Source organism: Anolis carolinensis, chromosome 4 (assembly GCF_035594765.1).
Source record: "Anolis carolinensis isolate JA03-04 chromosome 4, rAnoCar3.1.pri, whole genome shotgun sequence".
Lineage (NCBI taxonomy): Eukaryota > Metazoa > Chordata > Lepidosauria > Squamata > Dactyloidae > Anolis > Anolis carolinensis.
In genome coordinates this window covers 136,345,101-136,369,809 of record NC_085844.1, presented here as the reverse complement: position 1 = coordinate 136,369,809, position 24,709 = coordinate 136,345,101, and the positions used below count along the sequence as shown (strand labels likewise).

General features: G+C 41.7%; 1 protein-coding gene across 1 annotated transcript; it reads right to left on the bottom strand.

Moving 5' to 3' along the window:
* Window positions 1-5,422: 5,422 nt before the first annotated feature.
* hbegf (heparin binding EGF like growth factor) lies at window positions 5,423-24,670 on the bottom strand. Its single transcript, XM_008109036.3, has 6 exons — window positions 24,425-24,670; window positions 20,075-20,257; window positions 12,487-12,658; window positions 9,025-9,180; window positions 7,668-7,759; window positions 5,423-6,055 (listed from the first exon to the last, which is right to left on the bottom strand). The coding sequence occupies exons 1-5, from the start codon at window positions 24,465-24,467 to the stop codon at window positions 7,687-7,689; spliced, it is 627 nt and encodes a 208-aa protein (XP_008107243.1). The 5' UTR covers window positions 24,468-24,670; the 3' UTR covers window positions 5,423-6,055; window positions 7,668-7,686.
* Between the last annotated feature and the right edge of the window lie 39 nt (window positions 24,671-24,709).

Sequence of the window (24,709 nt, the reverse complement as noted above, 5' to 3'; positions counted from 1 at the left end):
AAGAAATCTTCTCACTGCTCTTTTAGTGATCTGGAGAGATTTCACTTATTTTGAGTTTCCCTTGCTATATGTCCTGTTATCGATGCTCATGAGAGATCAGTCATTTAAATGCAAAACAGTTCTGTAGTAGAGCCAAAGTCATGAAACTCAACTACTTTGTCCTGGACTTCCTTACATCCGAGTTTCCTCAGATTTGGAAGTTTGAATATTTCTGAAATTAACTGAAATACATGTCTCCTCTAAGATTTATTTGCAAGGCCCTCTTGTAGTGATTTCAGCTAGGATCACGGTTAAAGAGTCCTTGCCCGGTGAATTTTCGATAAACCAAATCATCCTGATGTAGAACAAAGTACTCCGGATTTGAAGGCATACTACAAAGGTTTCTTACTGTTTGGCCAAAAAGGATGCAAGCCACCACTTGAAAATGTACAAGCACATCTTCACAGATAAATGCAATACATTGTATACATTTTGACAGCTATTCAGACTTCTGACGCCTCCCCGATTGGCTGAAAAACAAATCGGCTAGGATCTGTGCAGACATTGGCCGCGGGTTTCTATTTCATCACAGATGGGAGGACGGGATCCCCACAGTGGGAAGAAGAACAGCTTGTTTGTTTAAAGGTCCAGTCCGTTGCAGAGACACCCCCGTGAAGTGCGTAAAGCCAAAGAGGATGATTATGTGTGTATGCAGATGATTCCTTAACTTAAGTGTCCAGTTCAAAAAAGACAAAGGTGCAAGACATGGAAAACAAAAGGTGGAAATGCTGGATAACTAGAGACTTGGCTGTCCTTTTAAAGGGCTAATTCATTCATCTTTGTTTTAGCCTTCTCTTCCATGTGAAGTATAAGCCTCTGGACACATCCGGTCAAGTAAACAGTATAAAACACATGATAAAGGGATTATCTGTCTTTCACATATATACAAAAGATATTGTTTTATCTGGTCTGGAAGATCGCTGAAGGGATATTTCCTGATGGCTCAGAGATTTCCATTCTCAGGAGCTTATGTTACTAGAGGGCACTGGGGGAACAGATGCCTTCACAGTACAATTGATTTTAACTTTATAAACTTAGGAATTAATATGTCACACAATTAATACAAGTTACACAAAAAATAACATTTAGTACATTTATTGATGGGTTTTGTTTTGATATAGTTTGGGGTACAGTTGCTGCTGGGTCCTCTTGGAGCTTTCAGCAGCTTCAGAACAGCTAAACATTGATATAACAGAAAAGGTTTAAAAAAGAAAAATAACATAATATATTTTGTACTAAGTTCTTCAAATGTATAAATTAATTTGGGAAGGGGGGGGTGCGGTGGCTCAACAATAATGTGGATTTGATTTTCCCAGCATCATACTGCACATATTGATCTGATCACCAGGGAGCCATAGTCTGTTCCAAATATTTTAATTACTTGTTTTGCCTCTGTATAAAGTCAGTGTGACCTCTGGCGAGTTATACTATCTCAGTCTAACAGTAAGGCGATGGCAAATCTCCTCTGAAGAAATCTTAGCAAGAATGCCCTATGATAAGAGTCACCATAAGGCAGAGTTGACCTAAAGGTGCATTAATAGTAATTGCCACTTCCAATCATTCTGTGCTGGAATCTGGCCCTTTAGAGAGCTTCAGCTCATTTGATACTGTCTGTCATAGAAATATGTTCTAACTAACACACTTGTTTGAAACAATCCTCCTGCTTTCTATGTAAACTCTACATTGTGGAGGAAGGATGGAAAAAGCCCCCTTCGCTCTCTGCTGACATTGTCAATACCAATGAGAGAACAGTGATGTGGATTCAGTACAGATAGTTGGTGGACTGAGATCATTATCTTACTTTCCCTCAGGCTAATGGAAAACCCTTGGCTTCTAAACACTTTGACTATTGTCGTGTCTTAAGGGTTTGAAACAGGGGAAGGCTTTATACGCTTTTACTGATTTTGAGCACCAGTCCTCTTTGTTAACCGCCCACAGCTGACATTAACATAAAATGCCAGATAGCTTCAGAAGGGCTCACCACTGGCTAAGCGGGTGATGTCACCAAGCTATTAATCAAGGAATGCCCGCACTGGCTGCTCACAGGGCAGGAGCTGAAGCCCCACCAAGGAGTGAGGAAGGAACGCTGTGGACCAGAAACGGCATGTCTGCCAAGCCCAAGAGCCTGGGTGCCATACAGCAAGACCTTTCCACACCGCCCTATATCCCAGAATATTAAGGCAGAAAATCCCACAATATCTGCTTTGAACTGGGTTATCTGAGTCCACACTGCCATATATTCCAGTTCAAAGCAGATAATGTGGGATTTTATTCAGCTGTGTAGAAGGGGCCTTAGATGAAGTTTGGGAGCTTCACAACAGAGTTCAACCAGAATCCCCCATAGCCCTGGAACAGCTGGAGAGAGTTGCCTGAAGTTGTCATATCAACAACATCATACTGATCTGATGAGATAGACAAAACCTAGATTGTGTTTTTGGTTTACAGGGGAGTAGACTGACAAGACAGCCTGGTTTGCTTGTCCTGCTGGGTGGAAAAGGACTCTTGTGGACTCATCTAGGTGAACCAACCTCTTGGTGGAGCAAAGGCAAAGGTGACAACAAGTGCAATAATATTATTCTAACCTGAAGTGTAAAAGCACTTCCAAACTCAGTCACGATGGTTAGTGCAGAACAAATTTGGTCCAACAGTTAGGATAGTTTTGCCCTACTACTAGATCAGTGGTTCCCAACCTTTGGTCCTCCAGGTGTTTTGGATTTCAGCTCCCACAATGGGGTTGCAGACTCACAGATTAGGAGAATTCAGTACCAAGCCTCCTACCTTGCTTGCAAATACTTTAGTGCAGTGGTTCTCAACCTGTGGGTCTCCAGGTGTTTTGGCCTACTCCTCCCAGAAATCCCAGCCAGTTTACCAGCTGCTATGATTTCTGGGAGTTGAAGGCCAAAACATCTGGGGATTCAGGTTGAGAACCACTGCTTTAGTGTATTGTTAAGATATACTATTAGGCAGGATCCAATGACCAACATTGTTTCATCAGCAATCAGTTAAATGGAAAGCCATGGCTTAAAAGCTGAGAGAAATCTTCTCTCATTTTTGAGAAGACTCTGAGGTGAAGATCAGAAGGCATTATTATTATTATTATTATTATTATTATTATTATTATTATTATTATTTTATCCCCACCTTTCTTGACCCCAGAGCACATTCTCTGCGCTAATCTATTTCCATCCTGTTGACCTTATTTTTCTAATTAAGATTTATCTAAATGCCCAGTGGGGAGCACATGCTTTCTATTATGGAGAAACATACTTCAATAGCATTCAAAATGCACCCTTTTATCCCTAGAAAAAAAGCAGTATTTAATCTTCCCTTACATGCTCAGCAAATGGAAGATTTCTTGTCCTCTTAATAAACTGTAAGTCTTCAAACAACTCTACTGACAGGCTAGGTTACTTGAAAAGATTGAGCCACTTCAGCCAGACCAGAACTGCAGATCTTCTGCTAGGGTTCTGTTGAATGTCTTTTCTCCCCAAAATGTGAGGTTGATCAATCCTTTCAAACTCCCAATTTAGGATTTTTGCTGACTTTCTTATTTAAAAGGGCCAAAATTTCAGATTTATGATGAGCTTTCTCTGTATCAATACCTTAATTATGGAATTCCTTCCTAAGAACATTTAGACTTCCTTCTACCTTGCTGAGCTTCCAATGCAACAGCAATATTTTATCATCCCGTTTATCCCGTTTGTTTTAGTCATATTTTGTATCTCAAACAATCAAATCAACAGTATAACTAGAGTTGACGACATGCAAGTGTGGAGAAAAGCAAACCACAGACGGCTTACTACAATGCAGTCTGAGCCCTGCCACATGCACAACGGAGGATCTTCTCACAGCGACACCAGAGGCACTCCAAGTGGCCAGCTTCTGGTCAAAGGAAATCTAGCATAATGCCAAGTTTTTAATTTGTTTGTGGTTTTTCTATACATTATAACTGTATTTTCAATTTGCTTCCGACACGATAAATAAACAAACAGTATTGCTCAATACTGTGGAGGAAGAAAGCTAAGAGAGGTTGCTGTGAGTTTTCAGGGCTGTATGGCCATGTTTCAGAAGCATTTTCTCCTGTCGTTTCACGCACATCTATGATAGGCATCCTCAGAGGTTGTGAGGTCTGTTAGAAGCCCGAAAAACTCACAACGCAAAGCTATGTGAGTGTCTGGTAGATTGGTTATTTCAAGGGCAGACTCTAGTCCTCTGGCAGCACCAGTCAACTTTTCCAACCAAATTATTAAGGAGGCCCAGATCCTGTTTTTTTTTTCTTCCTTAGGGAGTGACTCCCAAGGGGCCTGGTGGTTTCTCTACAGTCATCTCATTGATGTTCTGATGTCCCCACCCCAAATCTGACATGCAAAGGCTGCCAACAGCTCCTCTCTGCAGGATGCTATTGCTCTAGGGAGAATGAGCAATGCTTTTTTAAAAAGTCAACAAGTATGTTTTTATATGAAGTCAAACCATTCATATCAGAATCTCAGCTAAATGTCTGTTTAACGCACACCCTGCTCACATCCCTTTCAAGAAAAAATGCATTGCATTCAGTTATTGGGAGTCATCTCCTATTCTAGAACCTTGAGTTAAACAACAATATTTGTGGTACACAAGATAAAGGTCTATTTCCCATTTAGCTTGTGAGAGCTGTGTCTAGGAATTCAGTCTTGAATGTGTATGTGTTCATTCCTCAAAACGTAAAATAAGCAGTACACAAAAAAGGATTTCCCCTACTATTTAAGGCGCCTTCTACACAGCTATATAAAATCCAGATTATCTGATTTGAATTGGATTATATGGCAATGTAGACTCATATAATCCAGTTCAAAGCAGATAACGTGGATTATCTGATTTGATAATTTGTGATTTGATAATTTGGATTATATGACAGTGTAGAAGGGGCCTATGTTTCCATTTTGAGGAATGCACTTTGCTCATAGAAAAGAACATTTATTAATGTTCACCCCACATGTACGTTGGAGTGGTTTGGAATCAACCCAGCTTTGCCACCTTAGTGGAAAATGTGCTTAAAATTCGGCAAGTGCAGCTGTTGCTATTTTCTCTGCCGTGTCTACTGACAAAATTATATGCTTAGAAAAAATGATAGTGCAGGATTCAACATGGTTAGGGCATCAGCATTTACAATAGAAATTAAACGGGAACACTGGATACATAACTTGCATGGTTCATCTTAAATTAGAAGGAAACATTATGTGGTTTGCAACCAGACTGCCAAACTGATTCATGGCAACCTCTAAGCAAAATCAAAAGTTATCTCCAGCTGTGACAGATTTGTCCAGGGAAATAGTCCAGAAGAGAGCCCACAAAGCATAAATGTCTCCATGAGAACACTGCACAAACATAAGACATTATAAGGAAGTGTTATTAGAAATGCTTGCTTTTCAGCTATTTTAATCCATGCACCCCAAAATTAGTTTTCATGTAACAGCAAGTATAACAAAGGGTTATTTATTAGGATGTTACACTGCACAATCTTCCTGTCTCTGACTTCAGACAGGATCAACCCCTAAATAAATAATATATACAATGTATCTAAAATAAATATATAATTTAAAATGAAATATTTGTTAAATATTTTCCCCATTTAATTAAGTTGAAAATTAGACTTCTTCGGCAGATTGTAAGTCTTTTCACAGTTATATCCTCAGCAGGTGCTTGTCGAATCCAGTTTGCAGGTTTGTCGTTTCTTTGCTTGCGAAGATATCACTTTAAAATGGTGCCAAGGCAAAGTCCGGCTTTTCTCCTAACGCTGTGGCTCCACATCAGGGATGCACCTTTTGCAGAGAAGTGTCTCTCTTAGGTTTGTTTGGAAAATCCTTCCAATTTGGGGACGGCAAATTGCTTTTTCAACAAAGCAAATAACTGTCATTATCCCCTTGGGAAAAGAGCACTTCCTTCCGCTCATACAAGCTCCCTTTAAACTTTGACATGTGTCCCACAAAATGAGCTTTATCCTTTGGGTTGTTGAAGTAGATCTTCCCACTGCTGAATCCTAAAACATAAGGAAAGGATCGTTCACATCACAGCTAAATATGTACTGCATAACACTACACAATATGCACTACACAAATGTTACAAAATTCAATTTTAAAAAGCTTAAATTCCAGTAACCTTGGGAAGCATTCTATTCTTACTCTTATTGTCTTGCTGTAAGTTTTCCGGGCTGTATGGCCATGTTCCAAAAGCATTCTCTCCTGACATTCACCCACATCTATGGCAGGCATCTTCGGAGGTTTTGAGATATACTGGAAACTAGACAAGGGAGGTTTATATATCTGTGGAAGGCCCAGGGTGGGAGAAAGAACTCTTGTCTGTTGGAGGCAAGTGTGAATGTTGTAATTGGCCACCTTGATTAGCACTGAAAAGCCTTTCAGCTTCAAAGCCTAGCTATTTCCTGTGTGAGGGAATCTTTTGTGTTCGGGCTTGTCCCCTTGTGAGCCGCCCCAAGTCCTTCAGGAAGATGGAGGAAGGGTATAAAAATTAAGTTGTTGTTGTTGTTGTTGTTGTTGTTGTTGTTGTTATTATTATTATTATTATTATTATTATTATTATTATTATTTGTTAGGAGATGTTAGCTGGCACTGATTGTTTCCTGTCTGGAATTCCCCTGTTTTTCTGAGTGTTGTTCTTTATATACTGTCCTGATTTTAGAGTTTTTTTAAATACTGGTAGTCAACAGACCTCACAACCTCTGAGGATGCCTGGCATAGATGTGGGTGAAACGTCAGGAGAGAAGAATGCTTCTGAAACATGGCCATACAGCTCGGAAAACTCACAGCAACCCAGTGATTCCCGCCATGAAAGCCTTCGACGACACTTACTGTTATTGTTAATGCAAGGATCTCTAAACAACCCTGTTAAAATTTGAGCCACTAGGACTCAAGCAGAGTAAACAAAGGTCTAAGATAGTATATTGCCATGGAATCTAAGAGGATTTGGCAAGTATCACTCTTTGTTAATTCCTTGCATGTCTTCTCAGCCTATGGAACTATATATTCTTCCTGAAGACTTTATCTTGATAAAAGAAATATTATACAAAGATTGTCTTGGGGAACTATTTTATTCCTAATTTGCCATTTATGCCCAAATCCATACTAAAATAACATTCTCAGAGTGGGGCAATGAACATCTGTTTTCAAGAGACACAACCACTTTAATCTGCAGCCTCCAGGAAAGGGGACAGAGAGCTGAAAAATATTTCCCAAAGCAAAAGTGGAAACAGAAAAGTGACTCAGAAGGAGAAGTCTCTATCACAGAAGAGGTACAAACCAGTTGCCATAGATGCAGCAGAAAAGACATTAGCAAAAAGAGAGAGCTGTATAAAGGTACTGGGAAGAAATCACATCATTTGGAAGGTAATCGCCAAAATCCACAGTAAATATGTTATGGCTGGTGATGGGATCAGCAATGCAGTGCAGAGATTTGGGGAGGGGGGGGAACTACCCAACATATTCATTTCTTCTCAAGGACTGACATCCTCCCAATAATACAAGCATCTCCAATTTTATCTTAGCCTACCAGAAGAGAAAGGTTTTGCTTCGGAGCAAGGAAAGAACAGAAGTCATTGTAATCCCTTCTAGCCAACACATCACTTGAAGCATTACCTTGCAGTTCCAGTATGTCTCAATGGTTGCTAGTGTTGCCCAGTTTCACCTTTTCTTCGCTCTCCACATCATATACACCTTGTTTGTGGCACCTGGAAAAGCCAAAGAGAAGGAGGTTCAAGATAAAGAACAACCTGAACTCTGAATGGGAAAAGCAACATTGATACAACATTATCCTTAGGCAAAAAAAAAAAAAAAGATGAATTACTGTTCCCTTCTGGTATGAGAAACTGAGAACCCTGCATTTCTGGGCATGATACCAGTCACAAGACGTGGAGTACCTTGGACTAAAACTGGACTTCAGTCCTTAATTTGTTGGCTTCCAGCCCAAGCCACCTCAGCATTATCCTCAAGACCATAGAAGGGCTGGTACACCATCTACAAAGTCGCTGAACAGGAAGAGATTTTCAAAGCCATCTACTCCAACTGGCAAGACCAAAACATGACTTGCTACAAAGTTGACACCAAATTAAATGCCACAAGGACTTCACCTGCAGTACCCAAAAGACCAACTGAACACTAGTCAAAACAAACGGGCAGAGGGATTGCACTGAACTTTGTTCAAATCCCAAAGTGTTACTTTCTAGGTGGTCTCAGGAAGAGATAATAATAATAATAATAATAATAATAATAATAATAATAATAATAATACACCACACAGTTCGAAACGCTTAGGAAGTGTTCGACTTGTGATTCTGTGATACGAAATCCAGCATATCTATCTCGTTTGCTGTGTCATACTCTGTATTTGTTTCAATAATAATAATAATAATAATAATCATCATCATCATCATCCTCCTCATCATCATCTTGCATTCCACCACCATTTCCCCAAAGGGACTCGGGATGGCTTACACATGGCACAAAGTGCTAAAAACAGAACATAAAATAAAACACAATTTAAAAATACAGTTGAATAAAACATATAAGCATATAAAACAACAATTTAAAACTCAATTGAAAGAGTGCTCATCAACCAATGGCAGTAAGCTACTGTAAATGTGTAAAGGTGGCCAGGCTGTGAACAATCGGACAGGGAATGGGATAAGTAAAAGCTGTAACCATAGGATGAGGGCATGGGATAAAGTGCAAGGCTGTCAAGGTCTGTTCCTCGCTTATAGTATTAAGATGTATCACGATTTTATTACAGTGCCTTGGGAAAGGAAGTGTCTGGAATCTGACCTATGTCTTTCTGAACTCCTCAGAAGAAAGGATAGACTAATATTTAAATGATACAATTCTTATTTATTTAATATATTTCTAAGCCCCTTTCAAGTCTGCAGTCTTCTCATGGGACCTGCACTTCCAGATGATGGCACACCTACACCTCAGCTTTCCATCACACCAAATAGCTTACCTGAGCATCAGTAATGCAGCAATGATGATAAGACACAGGGATGACAGAACAACTGCCGTGACGGCTAGTATAGTTGTGTGGTCGTAACTGTGGCGGTGTTTTTCCACTGGAAGACTAAGAGCATGGCATCTCTCCCCATGGTACCCTGAATGGCATCTAGGAATGAAAAAACAAGGTGTAAGACTCATTCCAGGCAGTAAAGTGGTAACCATTTGGTCTCTTCTCAGATAAGGACCCTTTCACACTACACAATTGTAGCACTATGATTCCACTTTAATTACCATACCATGGCAATATTCTATGAGATCCTGGGATCTGACGCTTAGGAAAAGGCATTTAGAGTTGTCAGCCAGACACAGTAGGGATCTGCCAGACATAGCAAAGTAGGAACCTATACAATGTGGAAGTAGGAACCTTGTACAATGTGAAAGGGCCGTAAATGTATTGCACACATCCGCCTCCTCTCTGTGTACTGAACCTCTTCTGTTTGACTCTCCTGATGAGATTTTCACTAGCGGTCAACAGTCCACATCCAGGATAGTCCACAGAGAAACCTATTCTGGCACTAAAGTTAATTTGGTGTGCAGTGATTGAGGTAGTGTTTGATCTCTGAAATCCCCCAATCTTCAAAAGTGACATGAGCTCTGTGAGCAGAAGTAATTTGGTATTCTCGTTAGTCATAGTTTATTCAGCATCATTAGTGTTCATGGATCCTTTTATAGTAACATTAGCCAGGCCAAGTTGTAGCCCCCAGAGAGAAGATGAGTGTGCAAACTTCAGTGAAGATTGAGTTGTTAAAAGTTTTAGCTAAAGTCAAAGGTTTATATCCACCAGACTCTTGGTTCACATCCCTTTGGTTAGGAAACTTCATTCTTAAAAGAGACCACAATTGACTCATGCTCTCTCTTTTTTAATGTCCTCTTTAGTATGAATAATTCCAAGTCCTCTTTTGGGACAGAAGCAAACTTCCCAAATAGAAAAACCCGCCTGCCTTGCTCATGATTAGGAAGACGAAAGCAGCCCATTCCACTCATCAGGGTCACTTTCAAGCTTTGATAGTCAAGACTATAAAGGAAACCAAGGGGAAAACAGGATGGTGATGAGTGACAATATAGTTTCCAGTAAGCAAATGCCCACTGCTCTTCTGAGCCAAAAATTAACCAACCTCTGTCTACCATCCCAAATGATTCATGATGTGTCTGTTCTGGCATTGAGTAGGCAGGTGGGAAAGACAATAAAAGACTCAGCTGCAGACAGCAGCTCTTTGCTAAAATAAGAGTGTGAATCCTGCAGTCATCCTGTGGCTGTTGGATAACACATTCAAGCACAGCAAACAGTGAGATATGCTGAAAGTTGCAGTCCTATCTCACCTGGAAAGTTGCAGGGTTCTTTTATGTATTCATTTATAACATTTATACGCCACTCTTCAGCTGAAAAGGCTAAAGCAAGAGTATCCCTCTAAGCAGCTAAACCAAGCAATCCCAATTGGATGGCCCCCCACAAGGGTCTTCCTCCAGGGGCTAACCAAGAATGGGCAACTTAGATTTCCCTGAACAGACTCAGAAGTGGAGTGGGCAGATCATAAGACAACCTGGCAAAATGGCACTACCTAAAAGATTCGTGCGACTGCGGAGCAGAACAAACAACTCCACATCTGTATGCCTGCCTGCCATGTCCTTCCTCCTGTACAGAGGAAAAATTGAAGCTACAGACAATGCGGTCGCTTTTGCCCATTTTTTGTCAAAAGATATTTAGCTGCTTGTTCTCCTTCTATTTTTATCAGTTTTATACTAATTTATGCAATGCTTTTGATATGAGATAATAGCCAAAAAGGCTCCTTCCCCTGTGCAAAACTGGCCTGCATATTTGAATACCTGAGGAGACATGATTCTGATTTTAAGAAAATCAAGGTTGGAAGCTTGTTAGTGACATACACAGGGGCAGTGCTAAATTACACCTATGTATATGTGCATGTGTATCAGGGTGCTGAATATTGTTCTTTGCACCGTCCCCATAAATACAATGTAAATAATCTTGTTCTTTGCATCATCCAAATACTATATAAGGATGGTGCAGAGAACAATATTCAGCACTGATCCATAACAACCCTACCACACCCTTAATTTATGGTTCTGTTGCCAAGGTGCTCCCCCCAGGCATTGGGTGGCTAGGGAACCATGGATGTAGCAACAGCTGGTTGTGCGTCAGCAACCAGCTTGGGCAGCCTGGGCAGTCCTCTGGTGAATGACATCACTGCCTGGCCACCCTCATCCTCTGGCCACCAAATGACTCTGAGAAGGCACCCTGGCACTAGAACAGCAAGCTAAGAATGCAATTAGAAGTACTGTATCTGTTATATTTTAGTGAGTGTGGCCCAGGATCTTGGGCCTTGTGCCAGGATCGATGTTGCAAGGTATTGGGGGCAGAGGAGGGGACTTTGACAAAAGGCAGTATTTCATCAATGAAGAGTATGTGACAACTTTTACTTCACTCCTCATAACACCCATATCCTTTGGTGAACTTCTTAAAATGCTCATTTTCCAATTTTACTTTGAGAACCATGTACTGCCACACTGTAGTTCTTTATCTCAGAATTACAGCAAGGCTGCAATTCTCTAATCACTTATTGGATATTTATACAATGAAAAGGGGCCACGGTGGCACAGTGGGTTAAACCGCTAAACTGCAGAACTTGCTGACTGGAAGGTTGGTGGTTTGAATCTATGAGATGGGGTGAACTCCTGTTGTTAGCCGCAGATTCTGCCAACTAGCAGTTCAAAAACATGCAAATGTGAGTAGATCAATAGGTACCACTTAGGCAGGAAGGTAACGGCGCTCCATGCAGCCATGCCAGCCACATGGAGGCATCTACAGACAATGCCGGCTCTTTGGCTTAGAAATGGAGATGAGCACCAACCCCCAGAGTTGGACTCGACTAGACTTAACGTCAAGGGAAAACCTTTACCTTTACTATATATTAAAAATGAGGGTTATTTTTGGACTAATTCTTATGATTTCATACTATAGGCTTTACTGTGTAATTACTGTGTAAAGTGTGTATCTCCACTTTTTCTGTCACCTTTCAATGAGGGCCCCTCCAGACAGGCCCTATATCCCAGGATTTGATCCCAGATCTTCTGCTTTAAACTGGATTATATGAGTCCACACCACCCGATAATCTGGGATAAACAGAAAACCTGGGATCAAATCCTGGGATGTAGGGCCTGTCTGGAAGGGCCCTCAGATGCTGAAACACTGACCCTGCCCCTCTGTCTAGAACCATGGTGTACACACACCCCAGTTTTTTTTATTAGAAAGAAGCTTTTGACATATCTGGATTTCTATTTCATGAGCAAGTGAAAAAGGATGGCATGTTCCTGATATTAACACAAAAAAGATCCAAATGAATAACTTTTAATCTGCAGAAACATTCTTAGGACAGAAGTGCTGTGACAGACTTACATGCAAGATGGAGCTTTTAGAGCTTTGATGTATTTGCACTCTCCATGAAAACAATAATCTCTGTATTTTCGCAAGCAGGGGTCTCTCTTTCTTCCTTTCCCCTTCCTCCTTTTTCTCCCATTTCCTTCCTTCTTTGGCGTTACAGGATCCTGTGGCTTTGACAGGAAAGCAACTAGAAAGAAAAAATAAAGAATAATAAATTATATTTTATTGATTAGCTCTTAGGCCATATCACCATACCGAACCAAACAACAAAGCTTGATACAATGTAATAAAACTCTATGTAGTAAGTTAAACAAGGCACTTATAGTAATACAGTAAATAAGTATGATAAAACCAAATACACACACACATATACATATACTATGTATATATATCAAAAAGAAGAAAAACAATGAGTTGATATTATTGTATTTAACACAAATTAACAATATATCAGACTAGTGTATGATTGTGTTTGAGAGAAATGTGGGATATAAGTATACTAGTAGTAGTAGTAGTAGTAGTAGGAAAAGAGGTACCAATGGGAATAACTCCAACTCCAACATTATATCATTCCATGCTTTGGAAATTAGCCCATCCCTACATTCAGGAAAATCACATTAATCTAATGTCACTTAACCATTATAAACTTCTACTGAAAATTCACTCTGATTTGATCATCCAATTATTACGGGATTGGGCAAATTTCAGAAAGATATTTAAAATGAAATAGCAAAGTGCCAATGCTCACATATGCATCCTAATTGTGCATCTTATATGTCAAAATTGAACACATAATACTTATATACACACACACACACACACATTATACACACACACAATCCCCAGTCTACTCCTTTATGCAAACAGGGGATGCTGTTTTAAAAAACCCTTTTGTGAATATATTTCATAATCGAGAAGATTAAGCCCTTTGTGATCTCCTCTAAAACATGCAGAGATCTATGAAAGTTTACTCTACTGGAAGCAGACCAGCTCCCAAGCAGAACCAGATTGTGCAGCAACCTCTAACATCATCCTTGTTGCCTCTGGGTCTTTTGTCCAAGGGCTCTCTCAAAGTGGCTGCCTTCCTGTCCCTCAATTTCAGCATCCTATGCTATTCACCACATCCTTCCTGTTATGTTGTCAGTTCAAAAGTAAAACTCTGGGAGTTCTCCTACACAAACAACAGTTTAATAAGAAAGGATGCAGATGAAACCGCAATATACTCCAAATGACTTCCAGGTTGCGTCAAGTGTAAAGAAAAGGCATATTCTTCCCATCTGTATCATCTCAAATTTGGTACATGTTTTTGGGGGAGGGAGGGTTTTGGTGCAGTAGGGAACTGGGATGAAACATCAACATTCTTGCTGACATTTTCATCAATTGTAATTATAGGCTCCTTCCAATCATGTTTTGATGTCTGTACTATCATCTTTGCACTTTAGACTCTATTTTGCACTGTGTGTAGAGGCTGAATAATAACAGTAAAAGCTGGGTTCACTTTTCACTTAAGAATAAGCATTCCTTTCCTGCCTAATGGCAGAACTTTCTGTGGCACATTGCTGTGTTCAGCTATGGACTTTTGATCCATACATGTCCTACTGGAAATCAAGGAATGCTATTACATATTCAAAATATGTTGTCTGTACAAGCCATAGACCAATAGTTCTCAACTTTTTTTTGACCAGGGACCACTTCGATCAGGGATCACTCTCCAACATTAGTACCAAAAGGGTTAAAAATTGGTTTTTGGGCACCTTTAGATTCGTTTGGTTATTTGGGGTGCTAATTCAGAAAACTGCATTGGATAGACCACATCAGTTCTAGTTTCTGATACAGAACATATGCCACCCAGAAGTCGCCATGTGCTCGCCCACAGTATTTAATAATCTAAAGCTGATGTGGTCTATCCAATGCAATTTTCTGAGTCAGCACCCCAAATAACCCCAGGAACAGGGCTTAAAAACATTTCCTGGGGCTTCAAGGCGCCATAGGGAATGGCTCCGCTCAGGGGGAGGGAGGAGGAGGAGAAGCAGTAGTCAGGAGGTTTGCTGAGACGAGTCACTCTCATTACAATGATGTAGTAATGGTGAGGCCGCAGACCACATTTTAGTTCTTGGGGACCACTGGAGGTCCATGGACAACAGGTTGGAAACTACTGCCATATACTGACAGGCTTCAACCCCCCCCCCAAAAAAAAAACAAAAAAAACAAAAACCCAACAACAAAGAAATATTAACTACACTTTAGCACTGTCCATGTCTGGCATCTAAGGATATAAAATCTTAGGAGACTCAAAGCATTATAATGACTATCTCTGATATTTTGCTTCGGGGATATTCTTGACTTCTCAAAGCCTCCCTAAAATAGAAAGCTGTGGTTTAAATTAGAAATGACCTGGGCTTTTTAAAATGTGAAAATCTTAGCGTCACTCCGGGTAATCCCAGAAACACTCTGCTGTGACATGTTTTACTTTATAGTGTTCACCTTACAATGCAATATAGGTAGGCAAACATCTGCTTATCCAGCCAGTCATATGTGTAAAAAGCACCAGGGAGTTAGAAGCAATGGCAGCTTCCTTGTACACATGATGGCACATGTATGTATTGATTGTATGACTGCTTTTCATGTTTGATTTTACAATGTGTAATTTGTCACTGTTTTTATTATTGTTGTGAGCCGCCCCGAGTCCCCTCGGGGAGATGGGGCGGGATATAAGAATAAATTTTATTATTATTATTATTATTATTATTTACTAATCTGTATTAACACAAGCCATCCCTTAGAAAGGAAAATATAATAGTTACAGAGAGAAGTATTTTCCTCTACAAATCCCAGCAAAAGCTAGACAGACAGAGCCATAAGGCTACTTACAGTTCGCCACCGCTCAGTTAAGAGAACACCATGCTTCTCACCCTCTTATTGCCTGCTCCCCCCCACGTCCCTGAATAGCAGTGTGCTAAGATTCAGTCTGTCTAAGGAATGGGAAATCCCATATGGAGCTTTTCCACCTTCTATCAGGCACTAGAATTAGGGGCACCAAAGACTAGTGTATGTTGCCAGTGCAACTCAGTGAAAGAACATTAGCCCCTACTTTGTTCTATAGCTTCTTTGCTGTTATTCACCAATCCCCTCACCCTTTCTTTTCAATATGAATTAGAAATTAGAATAATTCATAAAACGACCCTGGAAAACTCTTGCATTTAGGGTGGAAGTAGGGAAGCACTTTCTGTTTTATTAAAATGCAACTGTATTCCAGCTTCAGAGAGCTTCACAGTTATCGCAGTACCCAGAAGAAAGGGGGGAATCAGGAGTGACCGATGGCTTCTACACAATAGTGTATTTACTCTAGGTTTTAGTGTGAACTTTAAAGGAGTCACCAAAATGCCAACGACAATCCTTTCAATTGAATTCAGCACTTTGGATAGTTCCTATAAAGTGTGAAATAAAATCTGAAATCTTTTAATCATGTCAGAAGTGACTTGAGAACATACTGCAAGTCGCTTCTGGTGTGAGAGAATTGGCTGTCTACAGAGACGTTGCCCAGGGGACACCCAGATGTGCTGCTGGGAGGCTTCTCTCATGTCCCCGCAAGCTAGAACTGACAGATGGGAGCTCACCCCACCTCATAGATGGCAACCTTCAGGTCAGCAGTTCAGCTGGCACAAGGGTTTAACCCATTGCATCACAGCGGCTCCTAGAATCATGGTGCCACTGCTATTGAGAAATACACCACATTTCAGAAAGGCTGGGAATAACTCAAAAGAAGGGAACTCAGAGAGTGTCCTTTGCTCGACTGCTATGGACTTGCCATGTTCATCCATGAACACTGACACAACAACTGGGCATGAAATGAACATTGGGGAGTGTGTAGACAATCCAGGTCCAGAGAAAGCTTGGACAGTTTACAAAAGTTTTAGAATTGTGACCAAAACTAGTATGCAGTCCATTTGGTACCACAAAGATACCATACATGAATTAAGAAGGTAATTATGGTGGTAATACTGATGACACCACATCATCAGCCAGAAAAAAATTTCGGGAGGGGTTTTGAAAATTTGGGGGGGGGGGGGGAGGTTGAACCCCTAGCACCCCCTCCCCCGGCTACAGACCTGTCAATATCTGCTTGAGATAGTGCCTGGAGGGACTCTTAATGTTTTGCGTCTCATAGACTTAGCATGTGGATTTGGTTAACCAGTTAAAATTCATGAGTAAACCAGGTTTTTTTTAACCCTAAATTTTTTTTGGGGGGGGGGGGAGGTTGAACCTCTAACCCCCCCCCCCCCTCACTACAGGCATGTCATCAGCTCGTCTGAATTTGAACAACAGTGTCATCCATCCTCCCACAAATCCCATGAAGTAGCTAAATTGGAGAATTAAATAGAAGAATCAGAGAAAGTTAAAGGGAAAGCTGCAAAAAAAGGAGAAAGCAATCCAAGCGATTGAATGTTCACATGCACAGGGATGAAAGATGAAGAGAAAAAAAATGGAGGCAAGGAAGAACAATGACATGGCACACCTAAAGCAAATGGTAAAGGCAACCTGGAAATATGTATTGCCAGGCATATCCAGGTAAGCATTGAAGTTTAATTCTGCAGCCTTTGATGCAGATCTTCCCAAACTCCCTAAGTGAGCACAAATTGGAGCATTAAGAAATACAGTAGAGTCCCGCTTATCCGACTTCCGCTCATCCGATACACCATATTATCCAACGTGAGGGAGGATGGGCAGGCGGCAAAGGCACAGCGGAGGCAGAAGCTTCCTCTTCCTCTACCTTGATGGCCAACCTTCCGAGGAGGAGGAGGAGGATCACCAGTAAGAGGCTACTTCTTCTGCCACCCTCCCTATTATCGCTTATCCGACATTCTGCCTGCCCATTTATGTTGGATAACTGAGACTCTACTGTAAATGGAAAGAGTACAGGGACATAGCTAGGCAACCTTGCTGAAAGCAGCCATGTAGCTCTTTTCCTCTTCACAGGTCAATCTGGCAATGCTGCTGCTGCTCAAAGATTTTCTCACACAAAACTGAACCCTGGAGTGGATGTGGCTCTGGGATCTGAATTTGGCAGAAGTCACACAAGAGACAAAAATGGGCAAAGAGGATGGACTGGAACCCAAGCCAAACGCCCCCGGATGGCACAGCTTTGCCCTAAGTGACTCAGCTCAGCAAGGTAAGAAGAACCACACTGTGTGGGTGGGCGAGAGTGAATCATCTCTGAATCCCCTCCATCAATTAGCAGCACGGCTCGGCTGGAAAATGAGCACTTCCACCTGGATACACATACACAGCAATGTACACAAGGTGGCAAATGACTTGTTCAACATACTTTTGGACCACGGCCCAGCAATTAATCGTGTCTTCAACTTGCTCAAACCCTACAAAGCTGTACAAAGGCCAGCAAAAAAAAAAAAATCTCCTCCTTTGTCATACCTAAGAATGCTGTTGCTATGGAACCTGTTGTTGGCAAATACTTTCCATAAAAGGAAGGAAATTTTTGTCAATGGGAGGAGGAAGAGTGAGGGAAATGTCGAGGCTGCCAAGTTTCTTGGAGAATATGTAGTGGAAAAAGAAGAAATTGAGCAGCGAAGAATGAACAGACAGGTACTTGGAAGCAGGGAAATATGAAAATATCCTGTCACCAACTAAATAAGTTGTGTCCCGACGCAGGAGAGAAAGAACCAACTTGTAACAGTTGGAGCACTGACTCCGCTTTGGCATGCTCTCCAAATATCGCAGCAGCAGGCTAACCGCATGAAAAGTAAGAGCCTACAACGTGCAAAGCCATCCTCACCCAAGCAGCCCTCTAATTTTTTTCATTGCATTTTGAAGTGCAGGGGCTTGTGATTATACTTCACAAGAGGACTCAACATTGTGGGCAGCACAGGATGCGGCTCTAAGGACTTGTGGGCAGCTGGAATGTGCGGCTGGCGCAAAGTAGGGATGTTGGGGCCTCCAGGGAAGCAGCTAGCTTCAGAAAATAGAAACAAGGAACTACTAAAACATCAGCACACTGTGACATCAAGCACATAAGGCAAGAACTTCCGTGGGAACATTCCTGCTTGGTTCCCTCCCTTATAATGAGGATTCGGTTTGGTTACCAAGGTTGTGCACACACCAGTGAAAACATCCCAAACAGTTTAGATTGTATCACAGTCCAACCTTGTTTGAAATTAAAATCTAGAAAAAAACAGTCTACTATGAAGCACACTTTTAACTTTCCTGTAACTGCTAGCACAAACTCTTCAGCTTTCTAACAACAAACTGTACAAGCACTGGAGTGACAAGAAACCGTTGAATTATTAATTCATTGTTCAATAGGCCATGTTTCACAAGGCAAACACTCCACTATGCACTTTGTTAAACAAGTGGAAAGTAACCTAGGCCCCTTCCACACAGCTAAATAAAATCCCACATTGTCTGCTTTGAACTGGAATATATGGCAGTGTGGACTCAGAGAACCCAGTTCAAAACAGGTATTGTGGGATTTTCTGCCTTGATATTCTGGGGGCCCTTCCAGACAGCCATATAACCCAGAATATCAATGCAGAAAATCACACAACATCTGCTTTTAACTGAGTTATTTGAGTCCACACTGCCATATATTCCAGTTCAAAGAAGATAATGTGGGATTTTATTAAGCTGTGTGGAAGGGGCCTGGGTTGTATGCCCCTAGTTATTTCAAACGGGGAAAGGTGGTACAAACTGTTGTATCTCCTAGGGCAAATAATTACTTCTGTCTTTTCTGAAGTGTCATTGCTTGGATTTAGACTGTCCTTCCCAATCACATATCAGATGAACAGAATATATTTGAACCCAATTAGCACAACAAGCTGCAAAAGTACAACACAGGGCATTGCCTTTCACTACATCTCTAAGCCCAGTATAGCTTGCTCTGAATAGCAAAAGCCCTCCACAACCACATGTTTTTCCACTTCTTTAAAGAGAGACAGTAGAAATCAGATCCAAAATCTTGCATGCATTAATTTACAATTAACTTGATAATATATCAGACTAAAAGATGTCTGTATTCTAATCTTAACTTTCTGCTACATTTCTCTTCATTTTTATTACAAAACTCTACTAAATAGATGCTCTTATGACAGAAGGTATTTCGAATCTAAGGCCCCTTCCACACAGCTGTATAAAATTCACATTGAACTTGATTATATGACAATGTGGACTCAGATTACCCAGTTCAAAGCAGATATTGTTGATATTCTGGGTTATATGGCTGTGTGGAAGGGCCCTGAGAAGGCTCTGAGCGCATTTCTTTCCCAGTATTTGATCTTGCATCACTCAAAGGTGACAATACTAAACAGATATAGTTGTCATTGAGGGCCTTGATTTCATTCTTCAGAATCCATAGAAGCAACTGTACTTTACATTTTGTTGGTGTCCAATGAATAAACCATGATCAGAAAGGAGTATGAACATTGTATCTGTTTTCCAAACATATTATGCAGGCTAATGGACTCTATGGTTTGGAAAACAATCTGCCATTGATGTCTTCAGAGATTCTGCATGACTCCACCCACATCTGCAGAGGTCACAGCAAACAAATGGTTCTCCCATCTTTCTCCTGCTAGGAGACCCTTGGACATACCTCGAGGGAGTTCGCTGAAGTTATCGCCTGAGGATGACATGGCTCCCTCTCTCTCGACTTCACGCTGCAGCGTCTCTCTGGCTGGAAGCAGCTGGGCATCGACCCAATCTTCTCTGCCTTCTTTTTTGTAGACTTCATTCTGGAGCACCCCGGTCTCCTCGCCATTCACCAAGATGGAGAAAACTACGAGCAGGAATAAGGACATTTTAATAAGACGAAGGCACTCAAGTTGATTAACAAGCCCCTGTCCCACATTTTTAAACTATCCAGTCCGAGGCTTGCTGTCTGATTCCCTCACACCACAGACCAAAATAACCTTGTCTTTGGAGGGTGGATGGCATTATTTATAGAAGAGCTACTGTACAGCAAAAACAAAGCCCGGATTAAAACCAAGGTAAAATGAAAAGAAAGACAAAATCCTATGTGGACCACACACTCAGGTACAGTCTATGTATCCACTTTTCTCAGTGATAAACAGACATATGATTCTAATACACCCATGTACCCACTTTGCCCAGGTGTCTAGATACTGGGACCCTCTTTTGACACAGCTAGTCCCACACATGTTTTACACACACAACTTTGGGAGCTTTTCTGACATGCTGAAACAGAGCTTTCCAAACTGTGTGTCACAACTTGTCTGTGTACCAGCTGCAATGTGTAGATGTGTAGCACAACTAAGAAACTTCTGGGAGTCTAGGTGAAATAAGCAATACCACTGACACATGGGAGTTTAAAAATGCTCGATGATGTAATGCAAGTGCCTTTATCTAATACTCCATCAAGTAGTCAAAGGTTGTGTTCATGCCATCAACCTCACATATCATGTATAAATATGTGAGGGGAAGTCATAGGGAGCAAGCTTGTTTTCTGCTGCCCTGGAGACTAGGACGCGGAACAATGGCTTCAAACTACAAGAAAGGAGATTCCGCCTGAACATTAGGAAGAACATCCTCTCTGTGAGAGCTGTTCAGTAGTGGAACTCTCTGCCCGGGAGTGTGGTGGAGCTCCTACTTTGGAGGATTTTAAACAGAGGCTGGATAGCCATCTGTCGGGGATGTTTTGAATGCGATTTTCCTGCTTCTTGGCAGGGGGTTGGACTGGATGGCCTATGTGGTCTCTTCCAATTCCATGATTCTATAATTATATGACCTCATACATTGCATTAAAATAATAGTTATTTTTTGTGTTTTACAATATTGCACATATTTAGATATTGTTATTTATAAATGAGCAAAATCCTGGAAATTTATGTTACTATCTTACAAATAATACATTTTTGAAAATATAAATGCAAGTTTTTAAATGAGATATGTTATGTCCGCATACATGTTGTTATTAGGGTTTGTGTATGTGCCCCTGTCTCATTAGAAGGGGCTGGTTTAACCTCCCGTTTGCTAGTAAATCTGAAACACCGTGTCACAAAATTATACACGTCTAAAAAGTGAAATGCTTGGAAAACTCTCAGGGGTAGAAGTCTTCCCACAACAATGCAATGCCATAGAAAATGTAAAAAATAATTATAGATACTTCAGAAACAGCAGAAGGCTTCTGAAATACTGGGGTCATGCATTGACATTATGTAAGAAAATTTGACAAAATTTCTGTTCCTGGTTTGAAAGCAGTATTTCCGATTTAATTGTGTGTCCCTTAGTTTGAAAGCAGTTGTTATATTCCAGAAACTTCATTTTTGTGGCTGCCACAAACTATGTTATTTATTTATTTACTTCGTTTATATCCTGCTCTCTTCTCACAACACGGGGAACGCAGAGCGGCATACATCATACGTCTAGGCAAACATTCAATGCCTCAATTATACACACAGTTAAAAACATAACACAAAATCATTACAACAGCAGACATAAAATACAATTTACAATCATTAAACATATGAAACATGATAGATCCAATATACTAAGAACTCACTGTAGAAGTCCTTAATCATAATTCAAATGCAGCATTTCTAACCATGTCCTGACAAGATGTTAAACTTATCATTCACTGAACTCTTGTTTGAATAGCCAGGTTTTCACTTGTTTCCTAAATGCCAGGAAGGAAGGGGCAGATGTGATCTCGCTAGGAAGGGAGTTCCACAGCCGAGGAGCCACCACCGAGAAGGCCCAGTCTCTCGTCCCCACCAATCGCGCTCGCAAAGGCAGTGGGACCGAGAGCAGGACCTCCCCGGCTCGTACTGGTTCACAAAGGGAGATATGTTCGGATATTAGTTCTAACCTCACAATGATTTTAGGTTTGACAATGAAGGATCTGCGTGCCAGGGTTGGTCAAGAGCAGTGGTTCTCAACCTATGGTTCCCCAGGTGTTTTGGCCTACAACTCCCAGAAATCCCAGCCAATTTACCAGCTGCTGGGAGTTGAAGGCCAAGACAACTGAAGATCCACAGATTGAAGACCACTGGTTTAGATCCATCAAGCCACAGAGGAGCTTTTGTGGCCAAACCAACCAACCTGCATACATATTTTGGCCAAGATAGATAAGTAATGGATAGATGGATGGTAGATTTTCACTCAATGTAGCAGTTTGAATGTTAGACTAGGAAACATGGTTAAAATCTCCACTTGACCATGGAAGCCCACTGGGTGCCTATGGGGAAGTCACACTCTCTCAGCCTCAGAGGAAGGCAAATGTGACCCTCCGGCTGATGATTTGGTTGAAAAATAATGGCAAAATGTGCTACAGGATGTCCCGCCAAAACAAAGCTTTTGCAGTTTAACAAACTTTCCCCAAGTTGTTATGACAGAACCAATTAGGAAATGGCATTTATAAGCAAGGAACCTCAATCATGTTACATAGTGTTGGTCACACAAATGAGTAAAAAGGGTGTTACTGGGGCACCTTTAACACCAGTGGTTCCCAACCTGTGGGTCCCCAGATGTTTTGGCCTTCAACTCCCAGAAATCCTAACAGCTGGCCTACAACTCTGGGAGTTGTAAACCAAAACACCTGGGGATCTACAGGCTGAGAACCACTGGTCTACACGGTCATATAAAATCCTGCTTTGAACTGGATTATATGGCAGTGTAGACTCATATAATCAATCTACTTTGATAATCTGGATTATATGATGGTGTAGAAGGGGCCTGTGGTGAGCAAAGATTGGACAGGGAATAAGGCAGTTTGCTAGTCAAACAGAATGACCGTGCGGAGAAATGATTCCTGCCTTTCAAGATGTGCCATTAAGACGAAACATTAAAAAGGTTCTGTGCTAAAGAGAAGATTCTGACTTTATGTAGACGCCCACTTAAAAACCATGCTGGCTGGGCAACTGGCACCTTAGACATTACTCTAGAGACAGCGGGAGAATGGCACCGATGTTGGTCCCTTCAGCACCGACGTTTCTCTGCACCCACCCGAGCGATGCCATTCCATCTTCGTCCCCATATCGGCTATCAAAACAGGCTAAATTTGGCCGGGGATGCAGAGAAGGCAGCCTCCAAGGGAGCGGACCCAGAAAACAGCGTGGCTAAAATTAATATTTCGCTCCATTTGCCGGACCAAGGCAGAGAGAAATTGGACACAGTGTATTATTTGAGAACATAGAAATACTGGACCACCCGAACAACCAGCGTGTCAGACTACACAGAGAAGCCACTGAAATCCACAAGCATGGGGACAATTTCAACAGAAAGGAGGCAACCATGAGAATGAACACGATCTGGCTACCAATATTAAAAAAAAAAACTCCAAAATCAGGACAGTAAATAAAGAACAACACTCTCAAAACAGTGGAATTCCAGACAGGAAACAATCAGGATCAAGTAACACCTCCCAACAAAGGATTCCCCCAGGCAGGAAGCAGTCAGGCTTTGAAGCTGCAAGGCCATTCCATGCCAATTGCACCATTCACACTTGCCTCAAGTGGTGGAGCCTCGTTCTTTGGAGGCTGGATGACCATCTGTCGGGGGTGCTTTGAAAGCAATTTCCTGCTTCTTGGCAGAATGGGGTTGGACTGGATGGCCCATGAGGTCTCTTCCAACTCTACTATTCTATGATTCTATTCTAAGCAGACAAGAGTTCTTTCTCCCACTCTGGACCTTCCACAGATATATAAACCCCCACTTGCATAGTTTTTTCAACAGACCGCACAATCTTTGAGGATGCCTGCCACAGATGCAGGCGAAACGTCAGGAGAGAATGCTCCTGGAACATGGACAAACAGCCCGGGAAACTCACAGCAACTCAGTGATGCCGGATATACTGTGCAAGGCTGTTGTGTGGTTTCTGGGCTGCATGGCTGTGTTCTAGCAGCACTTTCTCCTGACGTTTCGCCTGCATCTGTGGGTGGCACCTTCAGACCCCTTCCTCCCACTCTCCTCTTCCTCCTCCGTTTACCTGTGGCCAGGAAAGCGCTCCAGATGGCCAGCGAGCCCCCCATGGTGTTCGCTCGCCCCGATGGGAAAGCCAGAGTAGGAATCCCGGAGCCCTTTGTGCCTTGGACGGAAGGCGGCGAGTGAGCTCTCTATCCCCGCGCGGCTGCTCCAGCGCCTGCCTCCCTCCCTCGCTCCTCCGACAGCCGACAGCTGTCCCGTCGAGAGCGGATTCTGAGAGAAACTCCGTGGGTAAGCGAAGCCCAGTCAGGGAGGGAAAGAGGGCGGGGCTAATTGCGTCACCGCCCGC